At 41.0% G+C, this 21,179-nt stretch overlaps 1 protein-coding gene across 6 annotated transcripts in view; it reads left to right on the top strand.

The window, feature by feature from the left end:
* The window catches only part of COL15A1 (collagen type XV alpha 1 chain), a 163,026-nt gene that overhangs the window by 69,495 nt on the left and 72,352 nt on the right, over nt 1-21,179 (top strand). For 4 of the 6 annotated variants that reach the window (XM_064443770.1, XM_064443769.1, XM_064443766.1 and 1 more), the window contains exons 8-13: nt 3,492-3,620; nt 4,238-4,264; nt 6,925-6,987; nt 13,127-13,204; nt 15,340-15,402; nt 17,337-17,462. In XM_064443770.1, the coding sequence (XP_064299840.1) occupies nt 3,492-3,620; nt 4,238-4,264; nt 6,925-6,987; nt 13,127-13,204; nt 15,340-15,402; nt 17,337-17,462 (486 nt within the window). The remainder of the gene's footprint in view (nt 1-3,491; nt 3,621-4,237; nt 4,265-6,924; nt 6,988-13,126; nt 13,205-15,339; nt 15,403-17,336; nt 17,463-21,179) is intronic. The other 2 variants (XM_064443767.1, XM_064443771.1) reach the window with 2 other exon arrangements.

The raw sequence follows: 21,179 nt of genomic DNA, 5'->3' as shown, positions 1-21,179 counted from the left end.
GAAAAAACCCAATGACCTTTCCTTCCTCTTGTTTTGTGACTCCTACGACAAAAGTCCATTCTTCATATTGCTTGAAACTGCAGTTGGTTATGACTGCTTCTGTTTGCCAGAAAACATACAGCATCAAGAATGACAGAACTTTTATTCTAAAGTTCTACATTGTGTGTTTTATTCACGTGTTTAAGGTTGCTCCTTACAGGGTCTTCTAGCATTTCTGCGTTTACTGTGGTAAATTATAATAAATGGTGAAACATTAGATTAAGGATCATCCATTGCAGCTGACATACAAGAGGCTTTAATATTTGTTGGAGGATTTCCAAATATGATTCCTCTAACATTTTCATTCCTGCATTCACATTTTTAAAAAGCAGCAATATTAATGTCAGGATGAACTGTTGTTCTTACAATTATTTTTTTTTTCAGTTTTAAGCTATTTTTCTCAAATAAAAATCCGGCCTTGATTCAAGTAGTGCAACACAAAAAGGTTAAATCTATTGTGACAAGCAGTTTTGCTCCTTACTCATCTTTACAAGTTTTTTCTTGAACTTATTCCAGTTTCTGTGTCCTTTTCACTACATATATACACAAGAGGATTATACAATATGCTAACGAACAATATTTTTGAAAATAATAATAATAATAAAAAAATGTTACTGCATTGAAAACTGGTCTTTGTGAGTACATAGTAGAAATGGCCATCTCCTGTAAGTTTACCACTGCACAAGATCTCCATTGTACCAGTTATGCAATTTGTAATCCAATTCATAGGGGTGACACTGATTAGGCACAGCATTATTTTGTAAAATGTTGTACAGAACTTAGATAAATGCCTCTCAGGAAAATTTGCCAAAGTCGGATCAACAGTGTTGCTGTTATCAAGCATGCGTAACAGAAAATTATTACCTGTTTGTCAGACAAAAACATGCTGATTAAGCATTCATTCTGTTCACACTTCAATTTTAGACTAGACTAGACTAGACTAGACTAGACTAGACTAGACTAGAATAGAATAGAATATTTCAGTTGGAAGGGACCTACAATGATCATCTAATCCAACTGCCTGACCAATTCCAGGCTGACTAAGTTAAAGCATTTTATTAAGGGCATAGTCCAAATTCCTGCTTAACACTGAGAGGCTTGGGGCACTGACCTCCTCTCTAGGAAGTCTGTTACAGTGTTTGACCACCCTCTTGGTAAAATATCCTTCCTAATGTCCAGTCTAAACTTTCCTGGTGCAGCTTTGAACCCTTCCTACACATCCTATCACTGGATCCCAGGGAGAGGAGATCAGCACCTCCCTCTCCACTTCCCCTCCTCAGGAAGCTGTAGAGAGCCATGAGGTCACCCCTCAGCCTCCTTCTCTCCAAACGCAGTGTCCTCAGCCACTCCCCATAGGACATGACTTCCAGCCCTTTCACCAGCTTTGTTGTCCAGAACACATTCAAGGACCTTCACTTCCTTCTTAAACTGTGGGGCACAGAACTGCACACAGTGCGCAAGGTGAGGCCAAACCAATGCTGAATACAGCAGGATGATCACCTCTTTTCACCAGCTGGTTATACTGGGTTTGATGCACCCCAGGATGCAGTTTGCCCTCAGCTGCCAGGGCACACTGCTGACTCATATTGAGCCTACTGTTGCCCGGATCCCTTTCTGCAGGGCTGCTCTCCAACTAGTACTCTCCCAGTTTAGACTTGTGCCTGGCATTACTCCTTCCTAGGTGTAGAATTCAGCATTTTGGCTCATTAAATTTCATCCCATTAATCATAGCCCAATGCTCAAATCTATCTAGATCCTTCTGCAAGGCCTTTTGTCCCTCAAGAGAGTCAACAACACCTTCCGGTTTAGTATCAGCAAAATTGCTAATGGTGCATTCAACTCCTGCATCCAGATCATTGATTAATATATTGAACAGAACTGGCCCTAGAATTGAACCTTGAGGAACACTGGTGGCCGGTCACCAGCCAGGTGTAGCCCCATTCAGTACAACTATCCGAGCTCTGCCCTTCAGCCAGTTCTTCACCCAGCACACTGTGAACCCACTTATCCCACAGCTGGACAACTTGTCCAGAAGAATGCTGTGAGGGAGAGTATCAAAAGCCTTGCTAAAACCAAGAAAAACTACAGCCATTGTCTTCCCTTCATCCACTAGGTGAGTGACATTATCATAGAAGGATATCAAATTAGTTAAACAGGACTTTCCCTTTGTGAAGCCATGCTGTGTGCACCTGATGATTGCATTATTCTTTAAATGCCTTTCAGTAGTACTTAGTAACATCTCCATAATTTTTCCAGGAATTGAGGTTAGACTAACAGGCCTGTGGTTCCCTGGTCTTCCCTCACACCCTTCTTGTAAACTGGAATAGCAGTGCCTAGCTTCCAGCCATCAGGAACCTCCCCAGACTCCCATGACCTTTGGTAGATAATTGAGAGGGGTCCTGCCATAGCTCCTTCAGTACTCTAACAACCTCTATCGACAATCCTGTTATCCCACTCAGGTTATGATCTTATCCACAGCTTAGTTAACTAGGTTCTTTTCTAATATTTTTCCAAATAGGGAAAAATCTCTAATGAGACCAGATGAAAAAATCTTTGGGAACTTTCCTAGTGACAAAACCGAGAAAGATCTTTCAAAAAATAATCTCACAGCTCCTTTGCTGAAAACTCTTATCCTGCTAACTTTAAAATGCTTGGATAGTTACCATATTACATCCTTCCTAGTTTCCTTAGCTACTAATGGCATGCAAAATATTTCATTGCTGCTATAAAATGTGAGTAAATCCTAGTGCTTGTTTCAAAATATGATACAAAAATTACTCAGATGTTCCATCCTGTATACTGGATTTGATTTAAATATGTTTTAATATCTGAGCTTCACCACTGAAAGGGTTTATTTTGTTCCCACTGTATTTAAATTATTCTTTTTGTTATTCTTACTTTATCTTGACCAAATACTGATGCTTAGCAATTTTTCACTATTGCTTGTTGCCCATTTTTACTCTTTGCTATCAGTTTCCTTGTTTCATCTCCTGTCACTTTCCTTTTTAACCAAGGTGGATATGTCACCCTTTTTTGTTAGAGTTGTAGATCTCAGGGGAACTAGCTAAAGCATTCCTAAACTTCTCTTTTTAACTTCCAGTTTTCTCCCAGCTGGACTGAGTTTGTGAAACTGGTCCTTTGCAGACCAACATTATTGATTTAGACTGTGCATATTGGTGCAGATATGAAATTAGACTATGGTCATTTGCATCCAGGTAACCAGCTCTCATTTTCTCCAGCTCAGTGAGCAATTTCTTTGTACTTGCATGAATGATCTCTAATATGGACCACCTCTGTGGAATGGATTATATTGCTTTTATGGTGTCTAACAGATTTCTGACTGCACTGAACAAAGCAGAGGTTCTAGGAGAGAAGGGGCGGGGTGGGTAGGGAGAGGAAAATGGGAAAAGTAATGCAACACATTTTTCATATTTCACATTTTAATTACTCAGGGCCAGAAAGGTCAGGAAGGAGAGGATGGTCCAACAGTATCTCCAGGAAGGTCAGGAGTAGAAGATGTGTACAAAAAAGAGCAAGGACCTCCTGGACCTCCAGGGAAACTTGGACAACATGGTCAGCCTGTAAGTATTTTCCGTCTATTGAAAGAATGCATGTATTTTAGAAAGGGTAATAGTCATTCATCCTACATGCATAAAGGGCCGCAACTCCACAGCCTTACATGCTGTCATCAGTTATACTTCTACAACATGGGTTTTAGCCCCACCAAATCAACTCAGGAGTGTCATATCTGCTATGCACATGTGCTAACAGCTATACAAGGGCCCAATGAGAGACAATCATCAGAAAGTACAAGGCAAACAACTGATGTGCCAACAACATACTAGCATTATTAGAGCAGTAATTCCACAAACTCTTTGGGCAGCCTTTGCAGTGCTGCACCACCCTCCCAGCTGTCGTGTTCAAAGATTCTGGACTTCAGAACTCACATGCCTCCTTCAGTGGCTTCTGTATATCCAGGCTGTTTGACACTTCATATCCTTGTGAACCATCAGCACAAGATGTATCCATTAAACAGAGGTGCAAAACAGATCACTCTGTGGCATAGTATTTGTTATAGTTCTGGTTTGTTATTTTGACTATGCATGACACATCAAGCTGTACTTAATTGCTTTTCTCTTTTGTTGCTTCTTTGTTACAGTATTTTATTTACCTTTCTAACAAAGATGTTTTATTTTAGGGCATTCCGGGTAAAAATGGGTTACCTGTAAGTACTCTTTTATACATATTTTAGTTATCTGAAGAAACAAACAAAAAAACCCAAACAAACCATTTTTTTCTCAGAGACTCAGCTACATTGAAGCTTAAGCAGCAAAGTGCTTTCTCCATGTGCTCTTTCTAGAAGGGAGCTCCAATGCTGTAGTTAACTTCCCAAGGTTGCCAAGAGAGAGGGACCCAGGTTTTATGATTTCCCAGCTGCAAGGAAAGTAAGAGGCATGCCATGCCATAAGCAAGCTGTACAAGGAGTCCGGCCCTTGTGAGGTTAGATTTTTTGCAGAGAGGGGCTTCAAAAAGAGGACCTCAGGCTCACGCCTCTTCCAGGGCAAAACAAAGTGCTTCACTGACCTTTCATAGACACAGGCTGCCTGCTCCTAACCTCAGCTGCTATTAACTTTCCAGATGTACCTCTCACCCCTCAACTTTTGTGCAGTAATTCAACGGCATGTTCTGCCTCATCCTTCCTGCTTTCCTTTCTCTGTGTTCCTCTATTTACCCTCTCTTCTGTCGCATTTGCTGTCACTTTCCTGTACTGTTCCTTCCTCCCTTCTCCAGACGACTCCCGTCCGTAGGTCAGTTCACCACAAGCTGCTGATAGATTGCATATGCACCCTCTGTGGTGAAGTATTGCTCAGTAATGCACACAATAACAAATCCCTAGCTGTCATATTCCATGAGTGTCTCAGCTGCTGTTGAGTATCTGTCCTCTGTTGATGCTTTATTACCTGGCTTCTTTGTTTCCTTACTCATTACCTGTTGCTGACACTTTGTGCATCTTTCCCCTCTCTAAGACATTCACAACCCAGAGGCTGTCATCATTACCATGCCTGCTCCTCCTTTTGTATACTGCCATGCACCACTGCTGTGAACTTCCTGTCTGTTCCTGCCCCCTGCAAACAAACCTCAAATGAAATTGGTACGTTTTAAGATATTAAAAAAATAATTATTTAGTTATTAATGGGATGCATTATTCAGTTCCTGCATGAATGCTGCCTGCATGTGTTGGTTTGTTCAGAGAATGTAGCTGGTTTTGCAAATATGTAGCCTAAACGCAGGTCATGTGTCATTAGGGTGTTTTTTGACAATAGGTTTACATTCTCTGTATTAACAGAAGTCTAAATGCTTTCAAGCAGAACATTTTCAAAGAAAATTCTATGAAACCAAAATAATGGGGAAATGTCTTATAGAGAATTCTTCAAATGCATTTCAAATGCTTTAAAAGCAATTGTTTTGTCCTGGTAAATAAATCCTTGTAAAACAATCCTGTTTCCTACCATAGACATTTTGTTATATCTTGTGAAATGAACTATTGCATTGTATTTTTTATAAATACATTTTTGTCCATGTGCAGCTGGGTTCTGATCTTGCATATACGTATGCATCTTTTCTATTGGATTGATGGGGCTTCACTCAGCAATAAAACTAGAATGCACTAGATTTATATTGGCCGTGTATTTGCCACTTTTCTATAAGCTTGATACCAGTTAATCTATAGGAAAAATAATAATAGGAGAAAAAAACCTTTAGTCTTACAGATACATTTTATTTTCTCCATAATGAGTTTATATAAACCATCTTTAAAATCAGCACAGCCCTAAAACTTGAGCAGTAGAGTCTATAATCACAGCTGTCCGAATTCCCAAAATGCCATTAGGGAAAACAGAATATATTTGCCTCCTGAATTTTTTTCCAGTGTCCTAAATGAATTCATAAAAAGCACCACTTTATAATAGCATTGACTTTAAAGCTGGTGGGAATTCTTTCTAGCCAATGAGCAAGCCTCTACAGGAAGAGCATATGCGTGTTCCTTGTAGATAAGATGAACATATATAGAAAGGCTATTTAGGATTAATTTGACTGGTGAAGTTTAGAATGGAAAATGGGGTGAAATGCTATTCCTGTCTGTCATTCCCTGTCACATGCCTGTCCTCAGGAAGCATCCTACTTAGTGGGAACTGAATATTTTCAGATGGGTCAAGGCAAAAAGGATTTCAGTAGAAGCTGGGAACAGGCTAATGCCAATGGTATGATTTGGTGCCCTCAGGGCAGCAGTTTGTGGTAGTGTGTTACAAATATATCTCACTATTCTCTGTTGACTATCACTTCTGTATGAAATTAGAAGCAAATTTCTTCCAACTGTCCATTTTCTCATAGTTTGAAAGTTGTTAGGGAAGAGGCAGAATTCCATCCCAGAATTTACCTGCTGTAAGCATATTCAGCAACTTTGGAATAAATGAAGACTTTCTTACCTCTTTGATAAGTAAATGGCTAAGAGACAGAAAATTTGAAGAGGACTTTCCAGACAGCTGTCACTATTTGTTCTAGTGGAACATTATAGTTTTTAAAATATTTGTCATCAGTGCTGGTCCACTTGGCATCCAGTCAAACCCAAATGCAGCCTGCCAAGGGTTTCCATCTGTATCCCCCAAACAGGCTTCACTGTCACTTTGTTGTGGGCAGAGTAGATGTGGTGGGAGGCACATTTTGCACACTGCCAGCTGCATAGAGGTGTAAGTCCTGTATCTGCTCCCACTGCACACACCAAGAGTTAGAATCTAGCACCCTCACATCCAGCCTCTGCTGCTTAGTGTACAGCCTGTTTAACCTACATAAAAGATAATGTTTAATTAAAAAAATATTTCCTTTTAGGGTAAAAATGGACTTCAGGGGTTGCCAGGACTGAAAGGAAAAGCAGGCCTAAAAGGTGAAAAGGTATGTGGCCTGTTAATAACCAACAATCAATCAGATACCATTTATGCTTGGACAGTCTGAGAGTACAAAAAAAAAAATAATAATAGGGAATCACAGTAAGAATTTAAACATCCTGCTGTTTACTCATGAATCTGTAGGAAGGGCAGTCATAACAGAATCATAAGGATTTTCAAGAGTGTGAATAAACATCAGCAGTAGAAAAAGTTGGGTGTTCACAGGAAAGCTAGGGAAGATATATTTAACACTTAATAAAGTCAATTGTTATATATAACTGCTCTGTGCAACTTACCTCAACAGCTAAGTGTTTTAACAGAGGCAGTATAACCATATTACCCTTATGACATGAACATAACTGAAATAAGAGCTAACAACTTGTGTTGCTTCTGAGCTGAAGTGAACTATAATGGATTAATCTATCATTAAAGCACATGTTTTACACAAAATTGGCATTCAGCCAGTTACTCCAAGTGCCAAATTAATAATTCGTTTCATCTGTTTACCAAAACAAATTAGGCTTCATAAATTCACAAACATAACCCTTATAAATGGGTTTATGAATATGTAATATGTTTTGTGTTAATTCTTATTAACTCATGAAGTAATATGAATACATAAAAATAATGTATTCAGGTTCAATTTGAAAGGGTCCAGAATAATTTCAAAGGTAAAATTAGTCTCCAGTACAGGTACCAGGTCATGAGACTTCATGGCAACACCCCATCTCTCTGTCCAGCTGAATAGTCTGTCTGTTGTAATGGAGACGCATTGAGCAAAGGGTATCATAAGTTGAAGAGAAGTGAAGGTATATCAGGCAGTTAGGAAACATCCCGGGTACAGCAGGATGGGGGAAATTCTTGTGCTCCCTTGGTTAAAGCACCATGTCTGGAACCCATCTCGGGTATCTGTTCACAAAAGCAGGCATCGTGGAGACAAACAGGAGGACTCAGAAGTCCATACACAGTTACAGGGCTATCACCTCCCTAAGGTTACAGAGACATGGTAGGATAGCTCACAAATGGAGCGCTGCAGTGTATGGATACAGGCGCTTAAGGCTGGGAAGAGAGATTATCAGTAAGACATTAAATCATTTGGCAACAGGCATTACAGGTGCTCTGTAAAGGCATTTCAGAGCTTCATTTCTGAAACCTCTGAGAAGTCTCAGATCAACAAAGGGCAATTTGATGGACTTGTTGAGCCAGGAGTCTCTTTCTCTCCACTTTGTCTCTCCATTCCTCCCCACCCTTCACCTTATCCCCAACCCTGGACTGTGCTGGCAGACTTCAGCAGCAGAAATCAGGAGACTCTAGACTACAGGGAAAAATTAATGAGAAGTAAATTCCAGATTAAGGACTGTGGTATTGGTGGAGGATTTTGACAGGGTGCTACTTACATCTCCATTGGTGCTAAAACCTGCAGCATGGACCACAGAATCCCAGAATCACTGAGGTGGGAAGGCCTCTCTGGAGATTGTCTAGTCCAGCATCCCTACTCGAAGCAGAGGCAGCTAGAGGAGGTTGCTCAAGACTGTATCCAGTTCAGTTTTAATATCTCCAAGGATGAAGATTCCACAACACCTCTGGGTAACCTGTTCGAGTGTTTGATCATCCTTAGAGTAAAAGAAGGGGGTTTGTATGTTTAAATGGAATTTCTTATATTTCAATTTATTCCCATTCCCTCTTGTTCCTTCCTTTTTGAATAACCTCAGTCATATTTTCATATCATGCCAAAACTTGTAACCAATATAATCACCTTACAAGAGATGGATTTTCTACAACACTTCCCAAACAGCTCAGTGCTTCTAAGATAAATCACACAAACACCACTGAGAATAGTCATATACAGTTTCTAGTTTTTACTAATAATAACTCTATATGTAATATTAATCATTTGTTTTACATATATATATCTTGGTATAACTCAAAGGCAAAGTACAGTTCAAGGTAAAATATTCTGCAACAAATGAGTTAACAAGACTTGAGTGATGAATAATAGATGTTAGGAATTAATGTAATGATATTTGCCCATTTTGGACAACACTGTATCCAGAGAACAGCACTTCACTGTATTGTGGGAGGGACAGACTGGTTTTGCCCCAGGAGCTACGTAGAGCCAAGAGTCTGCCAACTCACTATTCTGTTGCATGAGTGGACTGCACAGCATGGTGAAACAATGGCTGTTCTGCTCTTGGAGAGCCATCACCGGGACAGTGATATGCAAGAATAACACGTCGTCCTAACCTTGATAACATGTGGTACAGCAGTTTCTGAGAAGAAAGGTACCGCCTTGCATAGCCCCACTGGTGGCAGGGATTAATGTTTTCTTTGAGCTGGCACTGATCTCAGTCTGCAATTGTGTCTGCAATATTGGTCAATCCTTAATGACATATCTACACATTTGTCAGCCTTTCTGTGGCTTTTGCTGGAACTCTTGAGCAGGAGTAGAATCTCTGGACGTAGCCCAGGAGCTACACAGGTCTCTGTAGCCCATGATTCTCTACAACCCTCTCTCCCCATTTGTCTAATTCTCTGCACTCTTCTTTCCTGATACAGAGCTGATGCAGATAGCGCGTTCCCTCTCTATCAACACTTACTAGGAGTCTTCTTTGGTTCTTCTGCACTGTGGAACTACTGTAGCCCATCTAGCAAAGGCTCAACTTCCCCTATAGTGTTTGTCAATCACACAGTGAAAAACCTGAAAAAAATGGCTTAAACGTCATTTGACAATTCGCTTCCCAAGTTCCCTGCAAATCTGCTTTGGCCATTCTTGTGACCAGAGTCATTTCCAGGGTGCTTGGTACTGACATAAATAATTCATGTTAGTAAACCATAAAATCAGTCAGACTGCTTTTAATGAAAACAAAGGAAATGGAAAAGATTTCAAGATTATGGTGGTTTACATTTCTTGTACTTAGAAGCAAAATGCAAATTAGCAAAAAGAAGCTTTATTTTGAGGCTGCTGCAGTTGCAACTATTTTTAGGTAACCATTTTGATCTCCTGCAACAAGTGCTACATCTACACTGCCAAATGAAACAGGCCCTGACTGAACTGACTGAACTGGTGATGGTTCACACTACCAAGAATGGTCCCTGATGATGTTTTGGCCCATGTCAAATAGACCTGTCTCAGATAATGCCTTGGCATTGTTCAGGGGTAGCATTGGTTGTTAACTGTTGCCAGTATGATGCAAGATGAGACTGCATAGGTTGGGTCTCTTCATTCTATGTGCTCCCCCAGTGCTATCCCAGCAGGCTTTTTACTCTCAAATACTCATCAAGCTGATGGTTTGCAGTATAGTTCTCATGTTATTTCATGAAAATTGCACAAAAAACCCAAATCAAAACATTAACTTTGAACATACAGGGCTGAAAGAAGGCCCAGGGCCAAGTACCTAAATATTATGAACACAGCCAGTCTGTTCTACCTGACCTCAGGGCCAAAGAATGGTCCCTTATTTAATTGATTAGAATAGGCATCAGAAGCAGAACACTTTGGCAGCAGGAGAAGCAGCTTAGACAGAGAGAGCTACAGCTATATCTGGAAGCAAAAGACTCCTGTAGTCTATTCCTGACTACTTATATGGCTATTTTAGTAAAGACATCTTAAGCTTTGTTTTCCATTTTTAAAATTAGGCTGATATTTTCAAGGGATAGGTCAAAGAGGTGTTGTGAAGCTAAGTTAACAAACAGGTGCTAAAAATCCTAACAATCAAAAGCACTAAGGAACACTGACAGCCTCATATGTGGAGCTTTTTCTTGGTGATACTTTAACCAGACCCAATTACTGCAGCAGAAAGCAGGACAGACAAGAAGACAGTGCTCTGATCCTCTTTCACATATATGAATAATTTTTAATGTATTAGTTGTCCAGAAAATTATTTCAGTATCCCAATCAATGTGATTTCCTAGGACCCCTTCCTTAAGTTGATAGGGTGAGCAAATCTTAAAGAATTGTTCTGTGTGCACACACACAAAAAATTCAAACTGGTTATGCTCTCTGAAGACAGTCAGCACTTTGTCACCATAATAATATTTAAATTTGAGGAACAGTAGCAGGATCCACCTGCCTGTTTCTGGTCCTTCTCCCTGAAAATGGAAAGCTGGGAATGAATGGGGTGCTACGTATCAGTGGAGAGTGGGGAGCTGGCTGTCACTTTTTCACTGTGGTCCTTGTTCAGTGCAGAGATACAGCCATGAGACGGTCCTTGGGAATGGATACAATTAGGCTTCCTAGACATGACTGTGATCCAAATGTGAGAGCTGGGGCAGGTTTTCTTCCTTGTGGTACACACAAAGTGCAAGAAATTGCATGAGAAAAAGCACAAAACACTGACAGGAGCTGATGTAATAATCACTGAAAAAAAGCAAAGGATATGTTAAAATTAATGAAGAATATCTGTAAATGAACATGCTGGCTGACAGTAAAAATAGCCCCAAATTAATTAAACACATTCTCTGTGCATATGACTGAAGTATCACTATAGGAACCATTTGACAAAGCCATAGGGAACAAAGAAATGAATGAATACATTTATCTAATGAATTCTCAAGCATAAAGAGCAAGTGACCAAGAGGCAGGTAAAATTCAGTGTTTCCTGCTATGTGACTGAATATATGAATTTAGAGAATGTAATTAAAATGCCCATCAGCCCAGATAACGAATTAGCAGGGTAGAGGGTAAAGCATAGATCAGTAGAGGCTGGCTAACAGTGTCAGTTATGTCTCTGTGACTTCTACCCCTTTAAGAAAGCTCAGTGCAACCAGTCTGGTTTCGCTCCTCCTGGTGCAAGGTGGGAAGGAGGTCACACCTTGCAGCACTGCAGTGTCAGGATGGATGGGTAGGAATCTGTGCCACATGAAAGCATTGGTAGAGGGAAGGCTGAGCTTTTCACTCTCAATGGTGAGAGAAGCTCTGAGATATGAGCAGTAACATTGCTTTTTCTTTCCCTCTAAACATGTATCTGTCCCGAAACCAGGATCACCATGTAGGAAGAATGTCCAAAATGCACATTGAAGAACTCCTCAGAACAGTGAACTGTGGTGTTGAATGCCAAAGGCAAGAAATGTTAGACAGCCAGGGAGGGAAAGGAGGGCATTGTATTTTCTCCTGGCATTCCCTGTGTCAGATGTATCACGTAAAAAGCAAGTGGGATCAATCAATTTAAAGACTTCAAAAAATGGAATTAAATGAGTGCCAATCATTTGATGAAAACAACATGCATATTAAGAAACCATAATGGTTTGGTCTGCCAGTTATTTATTATCCTATTGGCCCCATTTTACGGGATGCAGAGGCATATCCTTCTCCCAAGAGTTTAAAATAAAAGGCCAAATCCTGCTTACTGAATTCTCCAGAAAAAGGCACATAGATAGTCCAGAATGAAAAGATACATTATAAAAGACTTCCAACTTAAGCTTAAAAAAGTTGAGGCAGAACCTCAACTCTTCACTTGAGTGCATAATGCTGGAGTCAAGCAGAAAATTTAATAAAAGTTGTAAATATCTTAAGCAGAAGCACTTCAAACTAACCTCAGCAAAATGTCAGAGATGATGTAAGAAAGCCAAAAAAGAAGAGATGGTAGTAATTATGAGAGAAAATGACACAGCTCTGAACAGGGTCTTTCATTGTCTTGGCAGTAGATAAAGGTCAACACATAGAAGAATAATCATGACATGGTGGTATTGGAAAAAGCATTACAGATGGTGGCAATAAAATGAAGAAATTTACTTACTGAGTACCATGGTGTGACCACACTTTCTATTTATTCATTTATTAGGGGGGCAGCATATAATGTTCCCTAAAAATGCAAGATCCACGGTAAAACATTATTCTGACAAGAAATATACACTAATGCTGTTAATGCTGCTTGTACATTTGCAAATTCATTGCAGAAGTTAGAAAGGGAGAAGTCCTTTCTTCCTTTGCCAGTGCAAAGACCATGTTTCTTGGGAATTTGTCTTAGAAATGAAGAAAGTTCAGCTTTGCTTGTAACATCCAAGCAGACACTTTTGCTGTTTCTTGTGACATTGCTGTTTCTTGTGGATTGCTGTGTGCAATTCTCACAGATTGCAGCTAGTGCTGAAAACCTGCTTTGTGCTTATATGATTAAGACCTTGCTGATTTATCTTCATTCCTGTTTTAGGGTGATCCTGGTGAGGGATTGCCAGGACCACCTGGACTACCGGGACCCACAGGACCATCTGCTCCTTCCAGAGAATTAGTGAGTATTTGGGGTTCTCTGTCAATGAGCTTAGCTTGCCATAGAGGAATCCAGAACTAAATGGGAGGTTTTCTCTGGGAAAGTAGCCTGACTGCCACAGAGATATCATGTTTTCTAAAACTCTCATGCAGAAATGCAAATAAATGTTTGGCTACAGTGTGTGAGTAATCTACATAAACACCACTATTTACATTTTTAAAAGCCAGTAGATATCTGTGCTCTCCTGTGCAAAAGCAATAATATATAATAATTAAATTTCCTCAAAAAGGCATTATAAATCTGAATTATTCATTTCTTCCTGCTACTGAGCACAGGAATGATTTGACAGTCACTTACGTTTGCTGTCATTAAATACTACAACACATACCAGCGTGGTGACAGTGTTCATATTTTGAATGTTCAGTACTCAGGCAATGTTAAGGAGTATATTTCAGATTCATCTCTCTTCTGTACTTGGACCTTTCCCCCTGTTTTCATGAAGATGCAAGTGTACACAGCTGAAGAAGGAATCTGGCCTGACTTTTCAATTCATGGTGTGGGAGCTGATTTTACATGTAGACACAGCTCACCGTTGACACCAGTGGAAGTCCTGTGGTGGATTTTTAAACAAAACTATCTGTCACACTGGGTGTTTTATTTAACAAGCTAGTTTGCAACATATTCCAGTGACCGAAATGGATTGTATGCTCCCCTGATCTAGGGTCTGCTGAATTATACTAATCTGTTTCTGTAGCACAAAAATAGAGTAATTGTGTAATGAAGGGCTGCACTATTTGGCCTCCACTGACGCTGACTTCAAGATACTAGCAAGGCAGCTCCAGATCACTAGGACAAGGTGCTCCAGTCCAACAGTTTTTCTCACCCAAAGGCCATATCACTAAATGTAGCAGTGAACACCAGGTCCTGCATCCCCTTTACTTTCTTGTTGTTTGTGATAGCAGGTTCCAAGGCCTTTCATTCTGGAGTGAAGTGAAAGAAGTCTCAGTGCAGCCAGGGAATGCATCTCTGACTCCTGGGCTTCTGAAACATTAGCTGTGGTACTGTTATAAGGTTGGACTAGATGATCCCTGAGGTCGCTTCCAACCTGTGATTCTGTCTGATAACTAATTGGGGCACTAGCTCTTTGTGTACTTTGGGCTCTAGTTTACAAAGCATACACAGCTATGAAACTCATCAAGCACTTGCAATGGGAATCTGTAGTTAATGTGCTTTTACATGAGTTGGCATTACTTAATTTTAAATGTGGTAGAACTCACACATGTAGAAAAGTCACATTTCAACTGCCAAGTTTGTTTGTTGCACACCTTGGTTTATTCCTTTAATTTTTAAAATTATAAGTCCTATAAAACTTTCATAGCAAGTTCTGTAATTTAAAAAAAATTATAACTGGACTTCATTTCACTTTGCTATATACACTATGCGGAAAAATTATGGAAAATTTTCCATGGAAAATATTTTTTTTCTTTAGAGGTTTTAAAAAAATTCTTTGACAGTGTGCAAGCTGACTGTAGTTTGCACTATAGTTTCCATAATATAGGAAGATGGTTTGAAGCTGAAGAAGCTTGAATCTCTGAAATTGTCTTATAGATGAGTAAAGCTAGATTGCAATACCAAACCAAACAGTTTTTCTAACAAAAATTTTTAGAAGATGCTTTAGTATATTAATCTCCCTTTATAAAATGTCTCTTTGGGTTCCAGTTGTAGGAATCTCAGAATTTAGCTTTTGAACTGAGGCACATTCTTGGAAACAGTGGCTAGTTGTTAGGTATGCGTTTTAGGATATTCTTAATGTTGACAGGTATCTTTCCAAAGGTAAAATTTGTCTGAGATATTGCTTCATCTTCAGTTCACTGAAACAGTCACATAGCATGTGTGTCCTTCAGGATTGATATCACTATACTCATAGAGCATGTGCAGGTAAATATAGAGCTGAGTGTCTACAGAAAAAAAAAAAGGGGGGGGATGAAACACCAGAAACATGACTGAAATATTTTTGTTGTATTATGATTTATTTCACCAGTAACAGTCTGCTGCAAGGATATTGACTATAACTTTATTAGCAGTAATTGGCAAATGATACTTTCATTTTTCATCTTTAGAAGCAATATTTTAAAATTGAATTCTCCTCATTTCAGAACAGACCAGAGCCTGAAGAATCGGGGTCTGGAGACATTGATGGAGAAACTGAGATTTTAAGAGTAAGTATATATTGATGTTTATTTCTCATTAGCATAATAAAGATCTTTACTTTAGTCATCCAGTTGTAGAAGGTCAATTTCACAGTGCAAATTTGGTACATGCTTAATTCACAGCATCCAGAAATGCTTTGTAGGGTTTCATTTCAAGATCTGAAAAGACCTAAGTGTATGTGAGTGGGGAAGAAGCGTGAGAAACAAAGAGGACAACAAAGAAATAATGGCAAAAGGAACTTTTTAAATCGAGAAAATGCTTTTAATCTGATTCTGACAAGACAGTAAAGAGGAGAGAGATGGGAATGATACTATTCTTTGGGCTTTTTTAATTTGGAGTGCCTGTTCTAAAAATTAGGTATGTCTGTATGAAATATTTTACACTGCAACTTCCACTGTTGATCCATTTTGATAGTCATTTGAACTTCCCTGTATCATTATGTTTGTGAAGAATTGTAACTGTCACATCAAGCCTGGCTAGCAGAGAGAGATGCTTTAGCTTAGTGAAAGTTAATAAGATTTTGATACACACGTTTCTGAGTGAGATTCTCTGTGCTGTCAAACATGGGAGACCAGACTTCTGTCATTGGGAAGGAGTATTCATGCCAGGTGAACTTGAGTTACATTAAATAATGTCATTTTCCATCCACAGAAGCAGCCAGATATAATGAACCAGGTGATATGTTACAGTTAAGGACAAATGTTAGGAAAATGAGAAGTCAAGTGGCTGAAGATTAAGAGAGATAAATGAGAAAGCTTTTATTGATCCATCTAGATGGAGTGAGAGATAATCTTTTATGAAGTCTTTGGGATGGAGCATTTCCACCCTTTGGTTAGAAGCTGTTTCGTCAATAATATTGCAGCTTTCTGAGAAATTAACTCCCTGGATGCCTCTCTCCTATTAACTCCAGAATGCTATAGCATTCTGAGGCCTCTGTTTTGCAACATATCCAGTGATATTTTTCATTCTCTCGGACTGATTCCTGCCTCAAGACTTCTTTTCACTTTCTTCGTTCCTCTAAAGTGCTGAATGCCTCATTCCCGAGGCTCTTCAGGAGGGAATTGCCACTTGCTGAAAGTTAGTTAACTTAGCTAATTTAGGACACTCTTTAGATGCCCTATGTAGTTAACAAGACAGGTGAGTGCTTGGAATGGCTCCCTGCAGAAGGCTCTGTTGACTGTACTAAAAATCCAAGATTACCACCTTCCTAACAGAATCCTGTAGATGACCCTAAGTCAGAATTAAAGAGTTCTTGCCTTACAGTGCCATGCCCCAGAATTTCAAACTGTCCATGTTTGTCTGCTAATATAATCAGTAACAAGGATGGACTTGCAGATGAGAGAGAATATTTGCAAATGTACTATCCCTCCTGAAGTAACATATTTCATTAATTTTATTCAATTTAAATAGCTTTGCTCTTGTCCACATGGGACAGATGTTTGGAGCAGAGGCCATTTTTACAGCACTAAGCACAGTCAGGTCTTGACCATGAGTACAGATTCTCAGTGCTCCAGCAATAGCATGGAGAGACCCTTTGAAATGAGTAGAGAAAAAAAACTAACCACTTCGTTCTGTTCAGTGATCCCTTGATTTCATTTTTGGTTAAGTTTCTTAACATTAGGTCGATCATTGGAATTTCTCTAAGGTCTTTACTGGGTTACAGAGAGCTGACACAGAATTTTTTTATTTTTAACTTCCTTGCTTGCTGTTGGATGCCATGAGGTGGCACAATTCCAAGAGCAAGGATGGAGGAGGTCAGTGTGACACTATTTAAGGAGTGTATCTGTGAAACTAAAATTGTTCTTAATGAAGAAGAAGGGGGGCGGTAACCCAAGCTGGGAGTTTTATGAACTTGAACAGCCTGTGTGAGCTTTTCTTGTTCCATGTATATACAAATGAACCTGGCTAGGGCCATTTCTAACAATGCTGCTGATTTATCCAGGGTCTTCCTGGGCCACCAGGCCCTCCAGGACTGCCAGGTCTTCCAGGAAAGCCAGCACCTGATTCAGGTGTAGGTCCTCCGGGGTCACCAGGGAAAGATGGAGCTTCTGGTGAACAAGGCCCTGAAGTGAGTACCCATTTGTGCACAAACATTAATGTTGTTTCTGGTCTACAACACTAAAAATATTTCACAATATTATTAAGAATTATAAAGACTGTAAGCATTAGAAATAATTTAAGATCTTGGATTTTATGCACATTTTTTTTAAAAAAATAACAAATTTCTAGTTAACCAAAACACATTACTCCACAGCAGGATGTAAATTTTGTAGACAGATACCGGTGAATCTGGACCAGAATAAATAAAAAGTAAGGATACTTTTACCAGTACTGAATAAGGCTAAGGATTATTTTTCCTGTGGTGCTTTCAGGAAAATGAAGTTTGCTAAATCACTTACATAATCTTCAGGGAATTTTTAGCATAAACTGAATTTTCCTTTTTCAGGAACTCTCCTCCTTCTTTTTCTTCAGCTAGGTAGAAACACTTATTCTTGTGGACATGTGAAATACAGTCCTACTGTAGAAAAAAGGTTGCTAAAAGTTCAAGTGTTACCTATTTTTTAATAAATCCTCAGTGAAGTGTTTTTTCAGTGAAGACAATATCTTTTTTAGCGTTGTGAATCCTCTCTGGAACTATATTTTCTAATAAAGTTCCCCTATTCCCTATCAACCATCTGCCAGTAGCAGTTCTTCTCAGAACTAGATTTGATCTATATTTTCATGTGACCTTCAAAGTGGGTCACCATTACTGTATCTGACACTGTGTAATTAACATATATTAAAGAAGTGTATTGGTGACACATGTTAAAGAAGAGATCTCAGCTGTGCTGGTTTGGGTTTTTTTGAGGATAACCAAGTCAGGAGTTAATACAAAATCTAAAAAGTTAGGTACAGTAAATTTTAAGTGTCTGGCCATCGAGGTGGAAGGCAGCATCCTTTGGGCAGAGACAAATTAAGCATCTGAAAATATTTAAAATTGGATCCAAGAAGTGCGTGCATGGGAAGACAATGAAAACTCAGTTGGCGAGGCACGTGGCGACAGCAGCGGTAAGTCCTGCAACTGGGAGCTAGATTGGGGTAGAAAAGGGGGTTTCCTCTGCCAGGGAACCAACAAAGAGCGTGGTGGGACCCTCGCTCCAAAACCAACGCCTGCTCTCGCGAGGGAGGCAGACGGGGCTTGGGCGTTGCTGAGGCAACGGCGGGAGATTTAAACGTGCCCCGAGGAAGCGCAAGCGACCAGGAGGGGCAAACAGTACGCGGCAGTTTGTGCGGCAGTTTGTGCAGGCAGGGCGAGCAGGCAGCTGGCGAGCTCTCCTTGTGGTCTACCCTCTCCCGGAAAGGACTTAGCCATGGTCTCCACTCCAACAAGAGCTATTGCCAGAAGGCATGTGGCAGCACAGACAGATCTCCCACTAAAACATGCAGCCACCCAGGTCTCTGGCTGCAGGGAGTGCCAAAGCCTTGCTCCAGTCCATGGAAGGCTCCTGAGACAACACCTGCATGAGTTGCGAGCAGGTGGAGGATCTGCTCAGCATGGTGGCAGAGCTGAAAGAAGAAGTCACAAGACTGAGGAGTATCAGGGAATGCGAGAGGGAGATAGACTGGAGGAGCCACTCCCTACCATCCCTGAGACAAACACACCAGATAGAAGCATCAAGAGGAGGAGTGGCTCCCCTGCCCTTGTGCTGCCAGGCAGAGGGAGAGGACCCAAGAGACAGAGGAGGATGGATGCAGATCCCTGCTCGGTGCAGTAGGCAAATCCTCTCCTGGCCGACTTTGCCCCCCCAGGTGCCCTTACGCAATAGGTATGAGGCTCTGGAACCTGAGGGCCAGGAGGATGAAGACATAGACAGTGATCCACCCAAGGGGTTGACTAGAGAGAACCAGTCAGCCCCACACATTACAACAGCCACTGGTAAGAAAAAAAGAAGGGTAATTGTTGTAGGCGACTCCCTTCTGAGGGGAACAGAGGGCTGGTATGCCGACCAAACCCATCCCATAGGGAAGTCTGCTGCATCCCTGGGGCAAGGATAGGAGACATTACTAGGAAGCTCCCTAGGCTGGTAAAAGCATCCAATTACTATCTGCTAGTGGTTGTTCAGGTCAGCAGTGATGAGGTAGCTGAGAGAGGTGCAAAGACAATCAAAAGCGACTTTAGAGAACTGGGGCAATTACTTGAAGAATCAGGAGCGCAGGTAGTGTTTTCATCCATCCCGTTGGTAGCCAGGAGACATACAGAGAGGAACAGGAAGTCCCATCTCATTAACATGTGGCTCAGAGGCTGGTGCCAGCGGTGGAATTTTGGCTTTTTTGATCATGGGGCAGTTCACATGGCACCAGGACTGCTGGAGACAGATGAGGTTCACCTGTCGCAAAGCGGGAAAAGGATTCTGGCTCAGGGGTTAGCAGGCCTCATTGAGAGGGCTTTAAACTAGATACAAAGGGGGAAGGGGATAAAACCAGGCTTGCTAGGAATGAGCCTGGGGGTGGCATACCTGTGTTGGAGAAGAGATCAATAGATGAACTGAAGTGCATTTACACCAATGCACGCAGCATGGGCAATTAACAGGAGGAGCTGGAAGCCATTGTGAGCCAGGGAATCTATGATGTGGTTGACATCACGGAAACATGGTGGGATGACTCATACTACTGGAGCGCTGCAATGGATGGCTACAAGCTCTTTAGAAAGGACAGGCAAGGAAGGAGAAGTGCAGGGGTAGTCTTGTATGTTAGAGAGTGTTTTGACTGTCTAGAACTCAACGACAGTAATGGTAAGGTTGAGTGCTTATGGGTAAGGATCGGGGGAAGGCCAATAAGGCAGATATCCTGGTGCGAGTCAGTTATAGACCACCCAACCAGGATGAGGAGATAGATGAATTACTCTAAAAGCAGTCAGCTGAAGTCTCACAATCTCTAGTCCTTGTTATCGTGGGAGACTTCAGCTTATCAGATATCTTCTGGAAATACAACACAGCAGAGAGAAAGCAGTCTCGGAGGTTCCTGGAGTGTGTGGGAGATAACTTCCTGATGCAGCTGGTAAGCGAGCCAACCAGGGGAGGTGCCCTGCTGGACCTGCTGTTTACGAACAGAGAAGGCCCGGTGGGTGATGTGGTGGTTGGAGGCTGTCTTGGGCTCAGTGACCATGACATGAAAGACTTCTTGACTCTTAGAGAAGTAAGGAAGGGGGTCAGCAAAACTGCTACCCTGAACTTCAGAAGGGCAGACTTTGGAATGTTAAAGAGTCTGGTTAACAGAGTCCCTTGGGAGGCAGTCCTGAAGGGCAAAGGAGTCCAGGAAGGCTGGATGTTATTAAAGAAGGAAGTCTCTAAGGCGCAGGAGCAGGCCGTCCCCATGTGCCATAAGTTGAGCAGGCAGGGGAGAAGGCTGGCTTGGCTGAATAGGGAGCTTTGGCTGGAACTCAAGAAAAAAAGGAGAGCTTACTGCCTTTGGAAGCAGGGGCAGGTGACTCAAGAGGACTACAAGGGTGTTTGAGGTTATGCAGGGAAAAGATTAGGAAGGCAAAGGCCCAGCTGGAACTTAAACTGGCCACTGCCATTAAAGATAACAAAAATGTTTTTATAAATATATCAGTGACAAAAGGAGGGCCAGGGAGGATCTCCCTCCTTTGTTGGATGTGGAAGGTAACCTTGCCACAAAAGATGAGAAGGCCCAGGCACTTAATGCTTTCTGCCTCAGTCTATAATAGTCAGACTGGTCATCCTCGGGGCTGTCAGGCCCCTGTGCTGGGAGATGGAGATAGTAGGCAGAATGAAGTCCCAGTTGT

This window comes from Phalacrocorax carbo, chromosome 2 (genome assembly GCF_963921805.1).
Source record: "Phalacrocorax carbo chromosome 2, bPhaCar2.1, whole genome shotgun sequence".
Taxonomy (NCBI): domain Eukaryota; kingdom Metazoa; phylum Chordata; class Aves; order Suliformes; family Phalacrocoracidae; genus Phalacrocorax; species Phalacrocorax carbo.
The sequence above is the reverse complement of the archived record's forward strand: the minus strand, read 5'-3'. Positions and strand labels throughout refer to the sequence as shown.